The sequence below is a fragment of the Panthera tigris genome, chromosome A1 (assembly GCF_018350195.1).
Source record: "Panthera tigris isolate Pti1 chromosome A1, P.tigris_Pti1_mat1.1, whole genome shotgun sequence".
Lineage (NCBI taxonomy): Eukaryota > Metazoa > Chordata > Mammalia > Carnivora > Felidae > Panthera > Panthera tigris.
The window spans coordinates 6,387,989-6,407,469 of record NC_056660.1 but is presented as its reverse complement, the minus strand read 5'-3'; the positions used below and the strand labels follow the sequence as shown (position 1 = coordinate 6,407,469).

Below are 19,481 nucleotides of genomic sequence, written 5' to 3'. Positions count from 1 at the left end.
ACTTTGCCCTTTGTTTTGTTCCGTGACACTTTCGAGTTGGTGAAGCGTGTGGCATTTGATGGCGGTGTCTGAGCAGGGGCTGGCTTTCTGTGTGTGTGTGTGTGTGTGTGTGTGTGTGTGTGTGTTTTGCATGATCTTGGATTGTCCCCCTGCTGTGTCTCAACATTAAAAAGCCTGTCTTTTCGTTGAAGAGGACGGGGGTTAAAATGAATGAAGACCTGAAGGTCAATTTAAGCGGGCTGCCTCGGGATTATTTAGATGCTGGCGCTGCGGAGAACGTCTCGGCTGCCGTCTCCTCCCAGGTTCCTGTTGTCGAGCCGGAGCCAGAGCTGGTTGTCAACCCTTGGGACATTGTCTTGTGTACCTCAGGAACCCTCATCTCCTGTGAAAATGCCATTGTGGTCCTTATCATCTTCCATAACCCCAGCCTGCGAGCACCCATGTTCCTGCTCATAGGCAGCCTGGCTCTGGCAGACTTACTGGCCGGCGTCGGACTCATCATCAATTTTGTTTTTGCCTACCTGCTTCAGTCAGAAGCCACCAAGCTGGTCACAATCGGGCTCATTGTCGCCTCTTTCTCTGCCTCTGTCTGCAGCTTGCTGGCTATCACTGTTGACCGCTACCTTTCCCTGTATTACGCGCTGACGTACCACTCGGAGAGGACGGTCACGTTCACCTATGTCATGCTCGTCATGCTCTGGGGGACCTCCATCTGCCTGGGACTGCTGCCCGTCATGGGCTGGAACTGCCTCAGAGACGAGTCCACCTGCAGCGTGGTCAGACCTCTCACCAAGAACAACGCGGCCATCCTCTCCGTCTCCTTCCTCTTCATGTTCGCACTCATGCTTCAGCTCTATATCCAGATCTGCAAGATCGTGATGCGGCACGCCCATCAGATCGCCCTGCAGCATCACTTCCTGGCCACCTCCCACTACGTGACCACCCGGAAAGGCGTCTCCACCCTGGCCATCATTCTGGGGACCTTCGCTGCTTGCTGGATGCCTTTCACGCTCTACTCCTTGATAGCTGATTACACCTACCCCTCCATGTACACCTATGCCACCCTCCTGCCGGCCACCTACAATTCCATCATCAACCCTGTCATATATGCTTTCAGAAACCAAGAGATCCAGAAAGCCCTCTGTCTCATTTGCTGCGGCTGCATCCCGTCCAGTCTCTCCCAGAGAGCGCGGTCCCCCAGCGACGTGTAGCAGCCTTCCCCTCAGGGGACACACGGCGCACTAAAGTCTGCATTTACCAAGCACTTTCACTGCCCGGCCCAGTGGTTGAGATGCTGTCCTTAACTTCTTTCGACCGGATTTTTCTCTCCAGCCGCAGGAGCACCCAGCATTTCTGAAGCATTCATTTAGATGAGTTAAGTGATCGAAGTGGAAATAATGTTGCCAGTGTCTTCGCCCTTTAAAAAAAATAAAATAAAATAAATGATTATTTTGTTTTGTTGAGAGGCAGGGATTTTTGTTTTCTGTTGTATTTGGAGGATTGGTAGCGGGTGGGAAAGAAAGTGTGTGCTGTGGCCATGATGTTATCAAAAGTAAACTGGTCCTGGAGTGTTTACTTGGACTCTACAATAAAATTGAATTATTGCGATCAATGGAGGAGCAGTGACTTTTTCCAGATTTTTTTTTTTTAATGTCAAGGTAGATTTTCAACGCTGCATGTATGTAACTGAAGATGATCTCTTTCGAACCAACACAAATAGTTCACGTGATTCTGTTTGGAAGAGACCCGGTTTTATTAACGTGAACTCAGTGATCAGTGACCAACACGGAAACCGTGTACCCATTCTTGTTCATTCTTTCTTTACTTGGAGCAATTACTGTTCACAAGAATTACTTTGGTATTTCTGTGAATGTTGTGACTTTCTGCAAGGTTGCCTGTGTTAGCTAGACCACTAGTTTCAAATGTTGCCGTGTAAATCCAGAATCAAATGAGTCCGCTTTCAATATAGGTTTTCAATGTGTCTCTAAAACGAATTCTGAAAATTGTCTTGATTTGCATATGAAGTAGGATTGATTAGACCGGCCATTGTAGTTTCTTAAACCACAGTCTGATTGTTTTCAGGGAACAAAAGAAAAAATTTAGTAACATCTATTAAAAGTAGGTTACGCTTATTGGAGAATATTCTGAAAAATAAAGCAATGGGAAGCTATCGCGAAATATGAAAACATCACGTTTCCTATCTCTCTATATCTAAGAATGTATTAATAGTCCTGATTGAGACGAATAGCATTAAATCTTGTAGATCAAATATTTCTGGTTCATACTGTCTGTGTTACAAAGTGCATTTGAAACAGGTGGTCTCCTATTTTAACGATTAAGTTGGCGAGTGCATATAAACCACGCGTATCTGACGGTGATATCTGTAAGCTACCCTCTGTAAGTTCACCAGCGGAGTGACCATGTGGCTGTTCGTGAGAAGCTAACTTTGAATTCCTTTTCCTTCTTTTCACCAAAAAAACAACTTAAACGCAATAAAATCTGCATTGCCTGTTCCCAGAGAGCAAAGATTTTTGTCAAGAAATAACACAGAAGACTCGGTTTTAAACACATTGCAAAATCGTTGTCTGAGCGCCATTTCCTTTAGTCAGACAGACGTTTTAGACACACATACCTTCCCTCCATTTGCCGTGGATTCGTAGTGGTGCCTGTACAATCAACGAAAGGTTTCGGGACGGGATGTCAACTAAGCCCATTCGGATGGTGGCAAGACCAGTATTTCAGGGTCCGTGGGAGAATCACTGGTAATAAATTCACCTCATCGGTTTGTCCCAAACGTTATGCCCGTGGTGGTCTCGGGGCCGTTCTGTCAGCCTGCATACTGATGTCCCTCTTGCCTTCGTATGTAGCACAAGGGTGAATCAATCCCATACTCGAATCTGGGTCTCCTCCCCTAGGTTACTTGCGGAAGCGGGAGAGTGAAATATCTCAGAAGCGGGACTTTTAATCCATGTCACCATATGACCAATCTAATCAACCTGATGCCTTTAAAAAATTCCTTTTGAACGTTTGATGGAGTTGGTGGATGGGACGTGATGGGTCTGTTCGTTTTTTAATGACGGAAAACTAGACAGCGTCCCCTTGTGAGAAATGACTAAGGTGAGTTGGTTTTGACATGTGCGGGCAAAGACTCATAATGAGGTTTAAAGCAATAAATGCTGCCTTTCTAGAAATGGTGGTCCACTTGGATATCTCTAATAGTAGGAATTTTAGCGATAATGACCGTGCTGTTTCTCTCTGCACGTTCTGTGCCAGGCTCCCTGCTGGATGCTGTCCCTGCTTTGTTGCTGGATTCACTAAAATACACTTACAGGTAAGAAAATTAACGTGAAGAGAAGCTAACCAATTTCTCTGAGGTCACAGAGCTCCAGGGTAGAGCCAGGTTTTTCCCAAAGCCAATGCCTGACCCCTTCCCTGCACCAGGCTGCCTGTGATCCCTCACTGGACATGAGAGCTGAGCGAAATGATTGAGGACATGTTACTGTCACTAAGTTTTACTTCTACAATTAAGACAAAGCCTCCTGTTTAAAGTTGTAAGTGGTGTGGGGCGCCTGGATGGCTCTGTCGGTTGAGCGTCCGACTTCGGCTCAGGTCACGATCTCGTGGTTGATGAGTCCGAGCCTCGCGTCGGGCTCTGTGCGGACAGCTCGGAGCCTGGAGCCTGTTTCAGATTCTGTGTCTCCCTCTCTCTCTGCCCCTTCTCCACTCACGCTCCGTCTCTCTCTCTCCCTCTCTCTCTCTCCCCCTCCCCCACTCGCACTCTCTCCTCTCTCAAAATAAATGAATAAATTTTAAAAAAATAAATAAAGTAAAAAACTAAACACTTTTGGGGTGGCTGGGTGGCTCAGTTAATCATACAACTCTTGGTTTCAGCTCAGGTCATGATCTCACAGTTCGTGAGTTTGAACCCCACATCAGGCTCCACGTTGGCAGTGTGGAGCCTGCTTGGGATTCCCTCTCTCTCCCCTTCTCTCTCTCTCCCCTTGCCCCTCTCTGTCTCTCTCTCTGTCTCTCTCTCTCTCTGTCTCTCTCTCACACACACACACACACACACACACTCTCTCTCAAATAAACATTTTTAAATACATATACTTTATATATGTATATTACACACACACACACACATATACCTTAAAGGTGTTTATTCTTGTCAGAAGTTGATAGATAACTAGTCCATGTTCAATGGACATGAACTTTGAACTTTTCCTAGGATTTCTCCGTGTCTTGTAAATATCTATACATATATTTTCCATGTTAGGATTCTCACTTTTTAAAATCCCAATTACCATTATCTTAAGGTAATTCTTTCAGAATGTTATGCATCTGTGCAGTATGTTTCCAGATGCATGTAGGAGCATACCCGAAACTCTGCATGTTTACACACACAGCAGTAGCAACAAAGATTTGTTCTCACCGCCATGTTTTCCAAAAAGGACACTTTTCTCTATGACATATGTGGTTCATGTACATGCATAAATTCACCTTGAGATAAGTGAGGTGGAAACTTTGATTCTCTGTGTTCTACAATTCAGCTAAACTCATCCCACAGCAACCTTTCTCTAGCCAGAGACATTCAAAAATATCTCGTCTTCGTTTTGATATTTATCTGTAATCTTTTGTTACTTTTTAACGCCAAAAATACGATTAATGTTAACTGTTACCAACGGTCATTACCACCGTTGTCCTTCCTTTCAGCCCAAGGAGGTGCGAATATTTTTTTATCCAACGGACGAATGTCCAAGTCCATAGTTGAAGTGGATTTTAATATATAACTTCAATATGTCCACAGTATAAAATATTTACAGAAGAACTCCGGGAAATTTTTATCACTGGAATTCAAATGGTAACATCAAGCAGCCGTGAACAAACTTTCAACTGGAAATAAGCGTGGAGCAGAAAGGAAAACATTGACTGCGTCACAGATTTCCTGGCAGGTGAGGGTTTGAATAGACAATTACAGGCAGAATATTTTAAAAGGTAAAAGGACATCTTCCCAACATTCTCTGAAAGGCATGGATTTGCGTTTCTTACCAGACGGCATACTTGGAATCTATGGGATTCTTGCTTGGGTTGGGGGAAGATACCATAAGCCTTTCACATGAGGTGGATATTGACCCGTCTTTCCCAGACATCGTGGTCCCTGGGCTACAACCTGAAGGAACATTGGTTCTGACGCAACTATATATCCTTACTCCTTCCAGGATGTTTTGGAACAAATTTAGTCTCGGATACTGTAGAATCTAACCATTGGAAGACAAGGTACAGAGTACCATGTTGAATATTGACTCTGCATCATCTAAGTCCAAGTATCTTTGGAAACTAAAATTCCACCCTCTCCCTCGCTGCTTAGCAGTGTCTGAATATCCCTAATCTGTCTTTCTTATTACATGCAAATTCTGTTTATCTTGGCTCAGCCCCTGGAGATACAGTGAATGCCCCCGCCACAGTGAACGTTCATCTATTGCAAACACTGATCAAACAATAGAGTTCTCTTCTCAAATACAACTATCCCGATTACTTAAAGCATTTTTTCTCTGATTTATTTTATTTTCCATCTTTTTGACTATTTCGCTGATCTTTTCTTCCATATCTACCGTTCCTCCCCATACCTCAAGCTGGGAGACAGTAACCTGCTAAACGTAGAGCTCCCTAGAGCAGAAATGAGGGTCTGCTGTGTAGCAATGTGCCTTCCAGTGTGGGCCCAACCAGCAAAAGCAGCAGTCTCCTGGAAAGGTGTTAAAAATGCAGAGTCTCAGGCCTCACCTTAAGCCTACTGACTCAGAAACTTGGGGTGGGAGACCCTGCCATCTTTTCACAAGCCCTCCAGATCATTCTGATGCACTCTTGAGTTTGAGTAGCGCGTTGTGTAGCTAACTGAATCCTGACCAACTAGTGTAATATTTTTTTAAAAAGGTTTAAAAAAATTTTTTTTAATTTTTATTTATTTTTGAGAGGGGGGGAGGGGCATTGAGAGGGAGACACAGAATCCGAAGCAGGCTCCAGGCTCCGAGCTGTCAGCACAGAGCCCGACACGAGGCTCGAACCCACGAACCGCGAGATCATGACCTGAGCCAAAGTCGGACGCTTAACCGACGGAGCCACCCAGGCGCCCCCCCACCAAAACGATTTTTTTAAAAGTATGGTTGACACACAATGTTACATTAGTTTCAGGTGCACAAGAGACTGATCAGACATCTCTGTGCTAGGCTATACCCACCGCAAGTGTCGCTGTCCCATCTGTCACCATACAGCGCTATTACAATACCACTGATTATGTTCCCCGTGCTGTGGCTTATCTACTCCACCTGGAAGCGTGTACTTCCCACTTTCCTTCACCCATTTGGCCCATCCCCCCACCCCCTTCCCCTGGGGCAACCATCGGTTTTCTGTATTCATGGGTCTGATTCTGCTTTGCGTTCATTCATCCACTTGTTTCTAACCCAACATAATACTGGCATTAATACCTCGGCAAAACCGGGACCTCTCAGCCCTTTCTACCCGTGCCGTGCACTCCTCATGCTATCCTCTGACAGATGACTCTGGCGTGGGGGGGTAGGGTACAGTGCATGGACTGTTCTCGTACGTGGGTGCGTTTTCACCGCGAATGTGGGTGGTCTTCCAGTGAAAATCTAGTGATTTCCGAAACACCTGAATCCAGAGGTTATGACTAAAGCCATGGGGAAGACTGGTCTTGCTGACCCAGGAGCCACTGCTGAAAGCGGCAGGCTGCGCCCAGTGGCCCCCGCGCCCCCCGAGTGTCGTCCTCCCACAGCAAGTGCGCCACAGAGACAAGGGCTTCCTCTCCCACCTCGTCCCCACCCAGCACACTTAATGCAAAGAGAACACTAACTCGGTGAAAACCAGAGGCCACTGGGGGCCCCAGGGCAGCCCATTTGAGGTCACTCTTATTCAAAAGGTCATTGTTTCAGGCCTGGAACGGTTGATGAATCCTGGGAGTTCTTTCTACACAGAGTATTTCTTTCTCTCTTTCTTGTTAATTTTTTTAATGTTTATCTATTTATTAAAAAAAATTTTTTTAACATGTGTTTAGTTTTGAGAGAGAGAGAGAGAGAGACAGAGTGTGAGCAGGGGAGGGGCAGAGAGAGAGGGAGTCTGAAGCAGACTCCAGGCCCCGAGCTGTCAGCACGGAGCCTGACGGCGGGGCTCGAACTCACGAACTGTGACATCATGACCTGAGCTGAAATCTGACCCCCAGCCGACTGAGTCCCCCGGGCGCCCCTCTATGCAGTGTATTCCAAAGCTGAATTCACCCTACCCAGCCTTAGTGCGAAGATAGTTTCCACTTTTCACACCCTTCCACCTAGTTACGAGCTGGTTCTTACGGACCTATTTCAGGAGGCACCACTGGTCCGAAGAGGTTTCAGCAAGAAAACCTACAGGCCTCCGGGTACCCGCCTCGACCTGCAGACCTGACAGAGTGACATCGATTAAACAGGCCATGTTGACAATACATTTCTTTCCTACTGGAGTGAAAAATTTCAATTTAACAATTTCATTGTTTTGTTTTTTTTTAATTTTTCGAACGTTTATTTATTTTTAAGACAGAGAGAGACAGAGCATGAACGGGGGAGGGGCAGAGAGAGGGAGACACAGAATCGGAAGCAGGCTCCAGGCTCTGAGCTGTCAGCACAGAGCCCGACACAGGGCTCGAACTCACGGACCGCGAGATCCTGACCTGAGCCGAAGTCGGACGCTTAACCGACTGAGCCACCCAGGCGCCCCAACAATTTCATTGTTAATTGCAAGCAGAAAAGACGTCAACCAATAGTTGCATGGTCTTCATTAATAAAGAGATCAGGAACACGGGCTCTGGACACAGACACCTGGATTCATGTCGCCTCCCTGTCACTTCCTACTGGGGGGCGTTGGCTGTGCTCCTTCACCTCTCTGAAGCTGCCTGTCCTGACTCTCTAAGACGTGTGTGAGTCAAGACCCACTTCCTGGTGCTGGATGACAGCATGTGAAAGGTTTAATATGGGGCTTGGTACGAACCTACTTGGATGTTACTTTTCATTAGTATTTTTATTACTCCTGCTAATACAAGTTCCACCATTTAGTTAGCTAAGTACCGAGCTAAAAGCTTTACACATTGCATTAAATCACATCGTCGTGTGATCTTTTCAGCAACGCTATACATCATGTATTGATGTTCTCCATCACAAGCAAGGAAACTGATGCACAGAGAGGGTGAGTGATTTGCCTCAAGTCACACAGCCTTTGTGGGGGTCACTGTGCTAGGAACTGTGCACGCATAGAAATGGGCAGCACCTGCTAAGAAGTGCCCAGTCAGATGAGCCAAGAGTGGCCTGTGCATGAGCAGTTCAGGTGACTCCAAAGGTGGCCTGGGTTCAGTGTCAGAGGAGTGCCAAGCAGATACCTAACGTTCTGGAGTGTAGACAGGCTTCACGAGAACAGCTGGATGCCAATAGGTCCCGAAGGGCAGGCTGGACCTAGTTAAGTGTAAAGATAACACAGGGTTCTCTGAAAGGAATAACCACGATGGATTCCAAGGAGTGAAGTGGAAATAATTTGGTACAGAATTTCTTTTAATGACATTTCATTCAAGGGCCAATTCCTGAAAAATTTTCTGAAAACGGCACTGAAACGAACTTCAGCATGATCAACAAAAGCTCGCATTTAGGTGCTTTGTAAACCTTGTAAACGCCAGATTTTTAAAAATTTATGTTTATTGACATCCATAAAATGTCTGTTCAGGAAAAGAGCTGAGCAACCACAAATTTGCATTTGTAAACATATGCATTTGCATGAATAAAAAATTCTTTAGAAAGATTTATTTTTAAAACAAGGCAGCTAATTTACATGCAGACTCTTCAAACATAAACATAGCACAGGTTTTTTTTTTTTTTTTTTTTTTTACGTGGGTCCTTTGGATATCTCAGGAGGCATAGAGTTCATGTTCTCAAGCTGGAGAGGACCTCACTTCACTGACATTGAAGTGACGCAGGCTGACATCCCAAGGTCATTGCCTTGGAAGTGGCAGGCCCAGAATGAGAAGCCAGAATCGTGATTCCTCATCCAGGACTCCATTCTGGGGCAGATGTTCACGGACAAGGAAAAGCTTCATATGTGAAAAGCATTGCCTAGTGTTCCCTCCTGTGACGGAATAATTTGCTGTTACCACCGACTATTAGAAATTACAGCGATAATTTGAGGAGTGATCATTGCTATAAAGGCTAACGCTTTCTGAGCGCTATGTCCCAGGCACCATTTTAAGGGCTTTACGTGTATCGACTTACTGGCTCTTCACATCTTCAAGGTAGTATTTGAAAACATAAAATCTAGCCTTCAGGAAGGGGTTGTTCACAAATGCAAACCGGAAGCAAGTCTCAGGACCCTTCTTCTCTGTCCCCTAATCCTGTGTCCCATGTATCCTGGAGCTTAACACACTTCTGGGCCAACCTTCTCCAACAGTTGACTGGCTTAATAAGCGGTGTTGCAGTTCAGAAGCCGTTGCATTTTCAATACGGATTGTAAGCTATTTGCACATGCAAAATATCAGCACACAAGGTGACAAATACACTAATCCCTGTGACTCTTTGTCACATGAAAGCTGGCAAGTTTTATAAAGGGATATGCAGAGGTCCGAACCTGTTCCCATCCTGCCAGAAAGTGGGCAGCCAATGGCAGACGGCACAGCGTGCTTTTCCGGTCTGACAAGGGGCAAAGAAATCCCACACGTGACAAGTGGGGTGACAGGCTTCTGGAAATCCTAATGATACAACTATTATTAAAAGTGATAGCAGGGCACCTGGGTGGCTCAGTTGATTGAGCGTCCGACTCCTGATTTCGGCTCAAGTCACGATCCCAGGGCGGTGGGATTGAGTCCCATGTTGGGTTCCACATTGAGTGCGGAGCCTGCTTAAGATTCTCCCTCTCTCTCTCTCTCCCTCTGCCCCTCTCCCCCTGCTCGCACTCACCATCTCTGTCTATAAAAATAAAAAATAAATAAAAAATAAAAGTGATATGAAATAACGAAATTTATTGGGTTATTCTTGTTCCAGCCACCGCACTGGGCACTTTACGTAAATTAGCTCTTTACAAATGACTCAGCAACATGCAGGCACTTCTTTTCTTTCTATTTCATGGGGGAGGAAATTAAAGATTGAGACGCTAAGTCATGTGCCCAAGATCCTCCACCTGTGAGGCGGGCGGGTCTGTCCGACACCACAACCCCCTCTTAACCACCAGACCCCCTTCTTTTCCATCTGTCTTGAGCACCAGCCCGGGGGTCTGTCCTTGACAGGTCTGTCTACGTGATGCCAAAGGTAATTGCTAGAAGACAGGGAATTTCATAATTTCTTGGTGGCCACACCTCGAACTACAAGACCGTCTTCTGCCACACGCTGGAAGAAGGTTCCTTGTCTCTGCTTGAACACCGGGACACAACTTAAATGGAAAGCGTTAAATGTTTGCACAGAGGGTGGCCCTCCCTCCCGGCTTCCACCCTACCACTCTACTGCACGGGGGTGGGGGGGGAGGGAGGGCAGCTGGCCCTTTAAATACGAAAGTAATTCGTGAGCCTCAATAATTTTTTCAAAGGAAGCCCAGAAGACATTTGAAATGACAGAATTAGAGTCAGCCTGAAGACACTCTCAAAATAAGCCAATCAACAAAAAGGGGATTTTTTTTTTTTTTTTTTTTTTTTTTTTTTTTTTTTTTTTTAAAGCAGGCAAGTTGCTTTGTTAGTTCTACCGAGGGTGAAAAACATACATGGTCTATTTTCCAGCCTGCCAAGTTTACAAGCTTTTTAAGAAGATGGCCCATATATTATATTTCATAAAAGATTTCACTGAAAAGGATGAATTATGGCAGCCTATTTCAGCACAGCTGACTCACAGAACTTGAGATCCAAGAATAACAATCCTTACCACGAGGAACATCTAGTAAAGTGTACGTCAGTGGGGGGTGTGTGTGGGTATGTGCACACACATGCATTAGCACACACTTATAATCCATGTATTCTCGTTTAAGTTTTGTCAGTGAAAAACTGCTGAGGACATGTGAACTCAAGCTGGCTTTTTCTGCCAGAGATATGAAATAAAATAGTGGGAATAGGGCAAAACCTGCTCAAAAACACGTACTCAGTTTTTCCCAACACGGGTTGTATAGACTTTTAAAAGCATACAATTCAGGAATCAGGGTTATTTTTTAATTTCTCTTTTTAAAGTTTTTCACTGTAATTCCAGTATATAGCTAAATACAGTGTTCTCCAAATTTGGGGAGGGCAATATATTGATTCAACAGTTCTGTACATGATTCAGTGCTCATCACGACAAGTGTATCCTTAATCCCCATCACCGATTTCACCCATCCCCCCACCCACCTCCTCTCTGGTAACCCTCAGTTTATTCTCTATAGTTAAGAGTCTGTTTCTGGGTTTATCTATCTTTTTTTCCCCTTTGTTCATTTGTTTTGTTTCTTAAATTCCACACATGAGTGAGATCAGGTGGTAGTTGTCTTTTAGTGTGTTTTTTTTTTTAATATTTATTCATTTTTGAGAGTGAGGGAGACAGAAGGTGAGCAGGGAAGGGGCAAAGAGAGAAGGAGACACAGAATCCGAAGCAGGCTCCAGGTTCCAAGCTGTCAGCGCAGAGCTCGACCCGGGGCTTGAACTCACGGACTGCGAGATCATGACCTGAGCTGACATCGGATGCTTAACCAACTGAGCCACCCAGGAGCCCCTAGTGCGTTATTTTTTAATGTCAATGTTTATTTATGTTGCATATTTTAGATGACATTGTTACATATATTACATTATATAATTTAGTTGGTAAATGTTTAGTATAGAACTACCAAATTCAAATAGCTACTTATTTTAAAAGTTGTACCAGCTGTATTATTTATTTATTTTTATCCTCTAGAAAAACTCTGGAGCAGGGCTTTCTGATGGAACTTTCTCTGACTATGGAAATGTAGCCAATTCAGTAACTGCTAGTCTCCTGTGGTGATTGAGCATTTGACATGTGACTCATGATACTGAGAAACTGAATTTTTTTAATGTTTATTTATTTTTGAGAGAGAGAGACAAAGACAGAGCGCAAGCTGGGGAGGGGCAGAGAGAGAGGGAGACACAGAATCCGAAGCAGGCTCCAGGCTCCGAGCTGTCAGCACAGAGCCCGACGCGGGGCTCGAACCCACGAACCGCGAGATCATGACCTGAGCCAAAATCGGACGCTTAACCGACTGAGCCACCGGGGCGCCCAGGTGCCCAACTGTTGATCTCAGCTCGGATCAGCCTGCTTCGGATTCTGTGTCTCCCTCTCTCTCTGCCCCTCACCCCACTTACACACTGCCTCCCTCAAAAGAAATACAATAAAACATTAAAATAATTTTAATTCATTTACCCTTTAACTAATGAGCCTACTCGAGTACAAAGTTTCAGTCATACAAAATGAATAAATCCTAGAGATCTACCATACGGCAGAGAGCCTGGAGTTAACGATACTGTATTAAGTACCTAAAAACCTGCTAAGAGAGTAAATCTCGTATTAAATATTTAAGAGGAAGGGGGGTGGGAAAAAGAAGAAGGAGGGGGAAAGGGAGGAGGAGGAGAGGGAGGAGGGAAGGGGAGAGGAGAGGCAGGAGGAAGAGAATGCGGGAGGAAAACATCTGGAGGTAACGGGTAGATTTATGGCACAGATTGTGGTGGTAGTTTCACAGGTGTACGTTTATCTCCAAACACATCAAGTTACATGAATTAAGTATGCACAGGGTTTTGTATGTGGATCGTACCTCAATTAAATTGGTTTGAAGAAATGAATGAGTGAATGAACGAAATCCATTTTACCAATTCTAATAAGGTTTAAAGAATATATAAATATACAGAATATGAAACACATATATAATTCATTCATACAAATTATTTCTCCCCCCGCCCCGCCGCCCCCACCAGGTGGGCAGGGCAGGAAGGATGGGAGAGAGTGACGATGAATTTTAGTGCTGTGGACTGTGGCTTCCGAAGGAACGATGACAGCATTCATGTGACTAGGTTGGAATCAGAAATTGTGCTGTCAGTCATGAAACCCCTGTGTTCCGGGGCTGGCGAGAGAGCTGGGACCAGAAGGTTCCTGCCTGCTGGTGACCGGGCTGGGGCACTGGACACTCGGCCGGTAAAAGAGTGACCGTCATACATACATTCCAGGCTTGCTCCCCAGATCACTGGCAATAAAGAGTCCATTTTCTTGATTCTAACAGAATACTTTCATCTTTGACATTGTGCATTTCCCTCCCCCACAACCACTGATGTCTGCGTAACCGAAGGAAAATGCAAGATAATTTACAGTAGTCTTCTTCCTGTAGAATTTTTCAGATATTGCTTTCCCTAGGGAACTTAATTCACTTTAATCCCAGCAGATGATTTCAGCGGGACGAGCTGCCCCTTCAAATGAAAGCAAACAGGCTAACCTCTGAGGTGTGATTGTGCCTGAGCCCCAAGGGGACTCTTTTTCACAGTCATGCTAACTACCCACTGCTTATGTGAAGGTGTTGTAATTAACTTTCATGCTGCTGCTTTTTTTAAAAAAATATTTTTAACGTTTATTCATTTTTGAGAGAGAGAGACAGAGTGCAAGCTGGGGAGGGGCAGAGAGAGAGAGGGAGACACAGAATCCGAAGCAGGCTCCAGGCCCTGAGCTGTCAGCACAGAGCCCGACATGGGGCTCCAACTCACCAACTGCGAGATCATGACCTGAGCCGAAGTTGGACGCTCAACCGACTGATGTTAATTTTTAAATGGCACAAGTCGCTCTTTGTCAAGCATCCCTATTGCGCTATGCTGAACTGAAAATGCGCAGTTTTCTAACTCATGTCGTAATAGCTTAGTTAAAAGCAAAACCGTTGTCTATGAGGTATGAATGATACATCAGCTTGGCTTCATAAAAAGCTGCCTATTTCTTCATATTGAATAGATACATGTATTGTTTGTAATTTACCTACATGTGCCGTTCAGAAACAGGAGCTCGCCTATCTCTAGAATGGGGAGGTTGACTCTAGAAGTTTAGGGTTTCAGCAAAGCAAAACCTTGAAAAGGTGACAAAATTTCATCTCATTACATTTGTGCAGAATCCTGATCAGATTAATTTTTGCATACTACATACTTTTAGAACATAGAAGAACGTGAAATAAACAAAGGCTATCCAGATTGAGCCACAGATGAAGCGGCCAAAAAATAAAATGTACATGTGTCTCAAAAAATGAACTCTGATCCTGCCTTTGAAGATTTTTGCTTGTTTGAGCACTAAGGTAGGTGGTTGATGCCTGCAGTAGGAGAGACCTGTCCAAATCCCGGAGTTCCCACTTTCTCATTGTGTCGCCGCAGGTAAGTCATTTTATTTCTTTTTTATCTTTTGAGAGAGAGACAGAGTGTGAGCAGGGGAGGGGCAGAGAGAGAGGGAGACACAGAATCAGAAACAAGGCTCCAGGCTCCAAGCTGTCAGCACAGAGCCCGACGCGGGGCTCGAACTCACGGACCACGAGGTCATGACCTGAGCTGAAGTCGGACGCTTAACTGACTGAGCCACCCAGGGGCCCCTTATTTCTCTAAGCCTAAATGTCCTCTTGTGTAAGATGCCACCATTGAGAGCATGGATAGACCCAGCATCTCCATATGGGTTCCAGAAGTGGAGCTATTTTGATGATGATGAACGAAAATTCTCCCTAGTGTCAACACAAGCACGGATCCCCTCACCTAAAGAAGTCAGACATTATTCCACAAATGGGTAAACAAAGCTTAGAGGAGTAAAGAAAGAGACATGTCTAACATCACAGCTCAAGGAAACGGAGTAGGGTTGGGACAGCTTTGGCACAGGGCTCTTTGTGGGCGACCGTTCTCAGGTGATAGAGACGGGCCACTCAGATTTCAGCAAGACTCTTGCCACACAAAAGTGGAAATACTGGTTCATTACAGACACTTCAGAAAATTCAGAGAAGCACGGGGGAAGACACATAAATCTATAACTCTTCTACGCATTGATAACCACTTGAGGTTGTAATGCATTTTCTTCCATTATTTATGAACGCTTCTCTAAAACCTCAGATCACATTGTTACAAACGATGATAGCGAACACAGAGCCACGCAGAATGCTAAGTGCTTTACCTGCATTCTGTTTTACAGCATCGTTTTTTAAACACGCTCTTTTGTCCCTTGATATGCGGCGAACACATTTAGGTGTCATGTAATCCTTAACCACATGCTCTTCACTGACTCTATGGAATTATATATCAGATGGACACACTGCTGCTTATTTCCTTTCTGTGGACTATCCAGATCATTTGCAATTTTATTATTGGAAATATGCTTCAAGGAATATTCCCGCATACACGTTCGCCCACACCTATGATGTTTCTTTAAAAATCCTAGAAGAGGGGCGCCTGGGTGGCTTAGTCCGTTAAGTGTCTGACTCTTGATTTTGGCTCAGGTCATGATCTCACGGTCCTGGGATAGAGCCTTGTGTAGAGTCCCGTCTCAGGCTCCGCACTGGGCAGGGAGCCTGCTTAAGATTCTCTCTCTCCCTCCCCCTCTGCCCCTTCCCTGCTCTCTCTCTCTTAAAAAAAAAAAAAAAGATCCTAGAAGAATTATTGTATCATATTTCCAAACTTCCTTCCAGATAACAATTTACAATCCTACCAGCAATGCATGCAAATGTTCTTCATAGACATTTGATTCTATTCTAGATGCATTACATAGTTAAGATTTGATGATTCTGTTGAGTGAGTGGCTAGTTTTGCGGGTCATAACGCAGAGGAAGCTACTGGTGTCTCACCCTAGAACACGGGGTGGGGGGGAGAGGTGAGTGGGGAGAAAAGCTTCAAGTGAAATTGGAAGGGGGGTGGGGAACTCCTTTTTTGCTCACCTCCCCACCAGTAACATTTCTGTTCATCCATTGCACCCACCTGGGGACACCATACTCAAAAAGTGTTGCAGACAAATTGGAATAAATCCTGTTTACAAGGTGATTAAAGGGTCAGGAAATACAGCCAATGAAGAAAGATCAAAGGAATTGGGGTTATTTGTCCTGAAGCAAAGGAGGCGAGTTGATGAGCTAATTACTACGTTGAAGGTGTAAAGAATGTGAGAGTATTTTTTTTTCTCAGTATTAATGGAGTACTGAAGAAGAAGGCTAGATCATATTAAAACGGGGCTTTTCTAGGGGCGCCTGGGTGGCTCCGTCGGTTAGGTGTCCGACTTCAGCTCAGGTCATGATCTCGCAGTCCGTGAGTTCAAGCCCCAGGTTGGGCTCTGGGCTGACAGCTCGGAGCCTGGAGTCTGCTTCGGATTCTGTGTCTCCCTTTCTCTCTGCCCCTCCCCTGCTTGCGCTCTGTCTCCCTTTCTGTCCCAAAAATAAACATTAAAAAGTCAAAAAAAAAACAAACAACATTTAAACCAGGGCTTTTCTAGTTGGATATGATGCAAATACTTTAAATGCATTTTCTCATTTAACCCTGATGACAACCTTTCGATGAAGATAATCACGTCTGTAGTGTCATCTCCGTTTACAGACAGGGCTCTAAAGGAATGACAACTTGCTAAAGGCCCCACAGTCGATACGACAATTTCCATGGAATGCCCAGACACTTGGCATTGTGCCTGGAAGAGTCTGTGTCACTACATGTGTATTTATCGACTGTTGACTACAGGTAGGAGAACGAGGACTTCAACTTCAATCTGCTGGGCTCCAAAGCCCGTGCTTTTAACCCTGGGGTACGCTGTCCCGGTGTATAGTCAGTGCATGACGCATTGGAAAGCATCGGTGTCGTCTAGATATGAGCTGTTCCTTTGCAAACGTGACATAAATCTTGGTCCCGTCGTCAGCCCTCACCCCGGGCGTATCGTGATACACGTTGGTTCATCCGGCACTTGAGGGGTCAAGGGAAGAGTCCACGGGGTCAAGTGTTGTCTCTCCCCCAAATGCCCCTCTGGCATGCCTCTTCTCCAAACCTAATCTCTGCGCCCCCCCCCCCCCCCGTCCCCACAGGGGAATCTTCCCCGGGCCCCTGTTCCCTTCCCAGGGTGGCAGTCAACCGAGATGGTCCCCCCCCACACCCCTTTCAGAAGTGAACTCTTTTCAGGGCGCCTCGGTGGCTCCGTGCGTTAAGTGTCCACCTCTTGATTTCGGCCCAGGTCATGATTTCACAGTTCATGAGTTTGAGCCCCGCTTCAGGCTCTGTGCTGACGGTGCAGACCCTCCTTAGGATTCTCTCTCTCTCTCTCTCTCTCTTTCTCTCTCTCTGCCCCTCCCCCCCCACACTCTCTCTCAAAATAAATAAACTTAAAAACAAAACCAAAAGAAGTGAACTCTTTTCTTTGCTCGTCCCAACTCTGCCAACTCGTCCCTGTCATAAGCGACAACTGGAGGCGAGGTCCCGGAGCCCGGCCTCTACCCGAGTCCTGCGGATTTCATGGCAGCTCTCCCCTCCTGAAGCAGGTCTCATCCGTGGCATCCGCTCCCAATCATCTTATTTAATAACATGTATCACCTGGCGTGAAGGTATAAAACCCCTTCCTTCCGCATGAGCCCCCCCAGACCTCGTGGCAAAGCCCCCACATCCACAGCTGCCCAGAACCCCCGCGCCCCAGTCCACCCACCTGGAACCACCAGCCCCGGCACTGGTCCAGGAGGCCTCCGGAACTGCCACTGGGTGGGGCCCCCGGGCCCCCGGCCCCCAAGATGCCGAAGGGCAGTGGGTTCAGCTCAGAAGAACAGGAGGCTATTTGCCTGGACTTGGGGGAGCCACCCAAGCAAAGCTCGGGCCCCCCTCCCTGGTTAGAAATGGCCAGTGAGGTTCAGACGGTTGGCAGAAAGGCAGAATAGAGGATCCAAACTAGTTTCTTCATCAGAGATGTCAAGCAGCTGCGTCCTCAAAGCATCCCTTTTGGCTAAACCCAGCTAAAATCGTGGGGCTAGAATTAACGAACGCAGAGGCGTGCCTGTGTAACTTCGGTGGGGCCCTCCTCGAGTTGGGAAGCTGGGCTGCCGTAACACGCCACTGGCTGAGCTTGAGGCGTGCGTTCTACGTAGACTCTGTGACCGCATCACAGATGACCCAGGGCCCACGGGGTCTCACGTTGCTCTCCGTCCACACTTGTCGCTGGTTCTCGTTGCTTCGCTTTGCCAGCGAACCGAGGCCACTCGTGGTGGGTGTTGAGGGAGTGGCATTTCCTACGTAGAGAACTCCACAGAAGACCGTGTCTGGGGGTCAAAAAGAAATCGAGCACCCCCTCCGCGCCCACGGAGGCTGACACTTCCGGGTGAGACACGCCCCGGAGCCCTGTCACTCACACAGTGGCCGTCACTCCTACTGTTCCGATGTCACTCGAGAAGGCACACCGGGATGACAGCCACTCTGGAGGTAACCTTGAATGTGTTTTAATGGGCTTGAAAGAGACAATATTTCAGGCTTCAGGCCTTTCTTGTCAGTAACGATTTGCCCAAGACACATGGCTGGGATGTTGCACTGTTACTGAGAACTTCCGAAACAGAAGGTAGGACTCGCAGCTATCTGGAGGGACAGAAGTCACACTTTTTGTGAAAACAAGACCATTTCCACAGGACCGAAATTCGGCAGGCAGAGCAAAATGCTGAAGGCAGTGGCTCCATCGCTGCTGATGGAGGGGTGGGCACTCATGGGATAGACCCTGGGAGACAGGAAAGGCTCAGTGGCATTTTAAGGACAGGCGTGGGCTCCTCTTGGTGAAGATCCACCCACACGTTGTCTCAAAACCCAATCCAAGAAGAGGGAAATAAAGGCTTCGGACACACACCACCGTCTGTGAAACCCTATGCACCTATAAGTGACAACCATTTTCCATGACCTTCCACATCCGGCCCCTGCTAAAGAGCATTGAACTCTGCTCAGGAGGAGAGTGAGGCTAGGGGCCTGGCTGCCTTGCCTCCATTCAGGATCACTGGACGGTCACTGTCCCATGATTCAGCGATCATTTCTTCCAGAGAGTACAGACTTCAAGAGCCTTAAAGAGGGTGAACAGTGCCACGAAATATCAAAACTGATAAAAAATCCAAAAAGGTCACCATTTGTTGGGGTTTCTATTAAGAGGTGACTTTGGCTTTACCGGTACTTTGGTCAGCCTCTCTTGGAGAATAGATGAACTGAATTTCCTGACACCCTCTTCACCGTGGTTTTAGTATTAAAGTAAAAGTCGCTTAGGGTGCCATGACAAGGTTCTATCTCGAACGTGACTTTTCCCTTCTTCTTCCCATTCTTCTTCCCATTTTCCTCAAGCTTTAGCTAGGTACATGAGCACCCAGAAGAAAGTGACGCTTACTCACCTTCCTTGCACCTAAAGCACCCAATGAAATATAAGCAACATTGGTGTCTACAGCCACCTAGAAATGTCCTTAAGAGGAAGAAACGCACCCTCCTCCTCCTTCTTTCTTCTCACTGGCTGGGATGCATATTTGAT

The 19,481-nt window shown here is 46.1% G+C and overlaps 1 protein-coding gene across 1 annotated transcript; it reads left to right on the top strand.

The window, feature by feature from the left end:
* Positions 1-206: 206 nt before the first annotated feature.
* Positions 207-1,211, top strand: GPR12 (G protein-coupled receptor 12). Its single transcript, XM_007074351.3, has one exon. The coding sequence runs from the start codon at positions 207-209 to the stop codon at positions 1,209-1,211; it is 1,005 nt and encodes a 334-aa protein (XP_007074413.1).
* The last annotated feature ends 18,270 nt before the right edge of the window (positions 1,212-19,481 follow it).

Bases quoted from the DNA above. Each gene is read 5' to 3' on its own strand.
- GPR12 (XM_007074351.3), top strand. From the start codon at position 207: ATGAATGAAGACCTGAAGGTCAATTTAAGCGGGCTGCCTCGGGATTAT.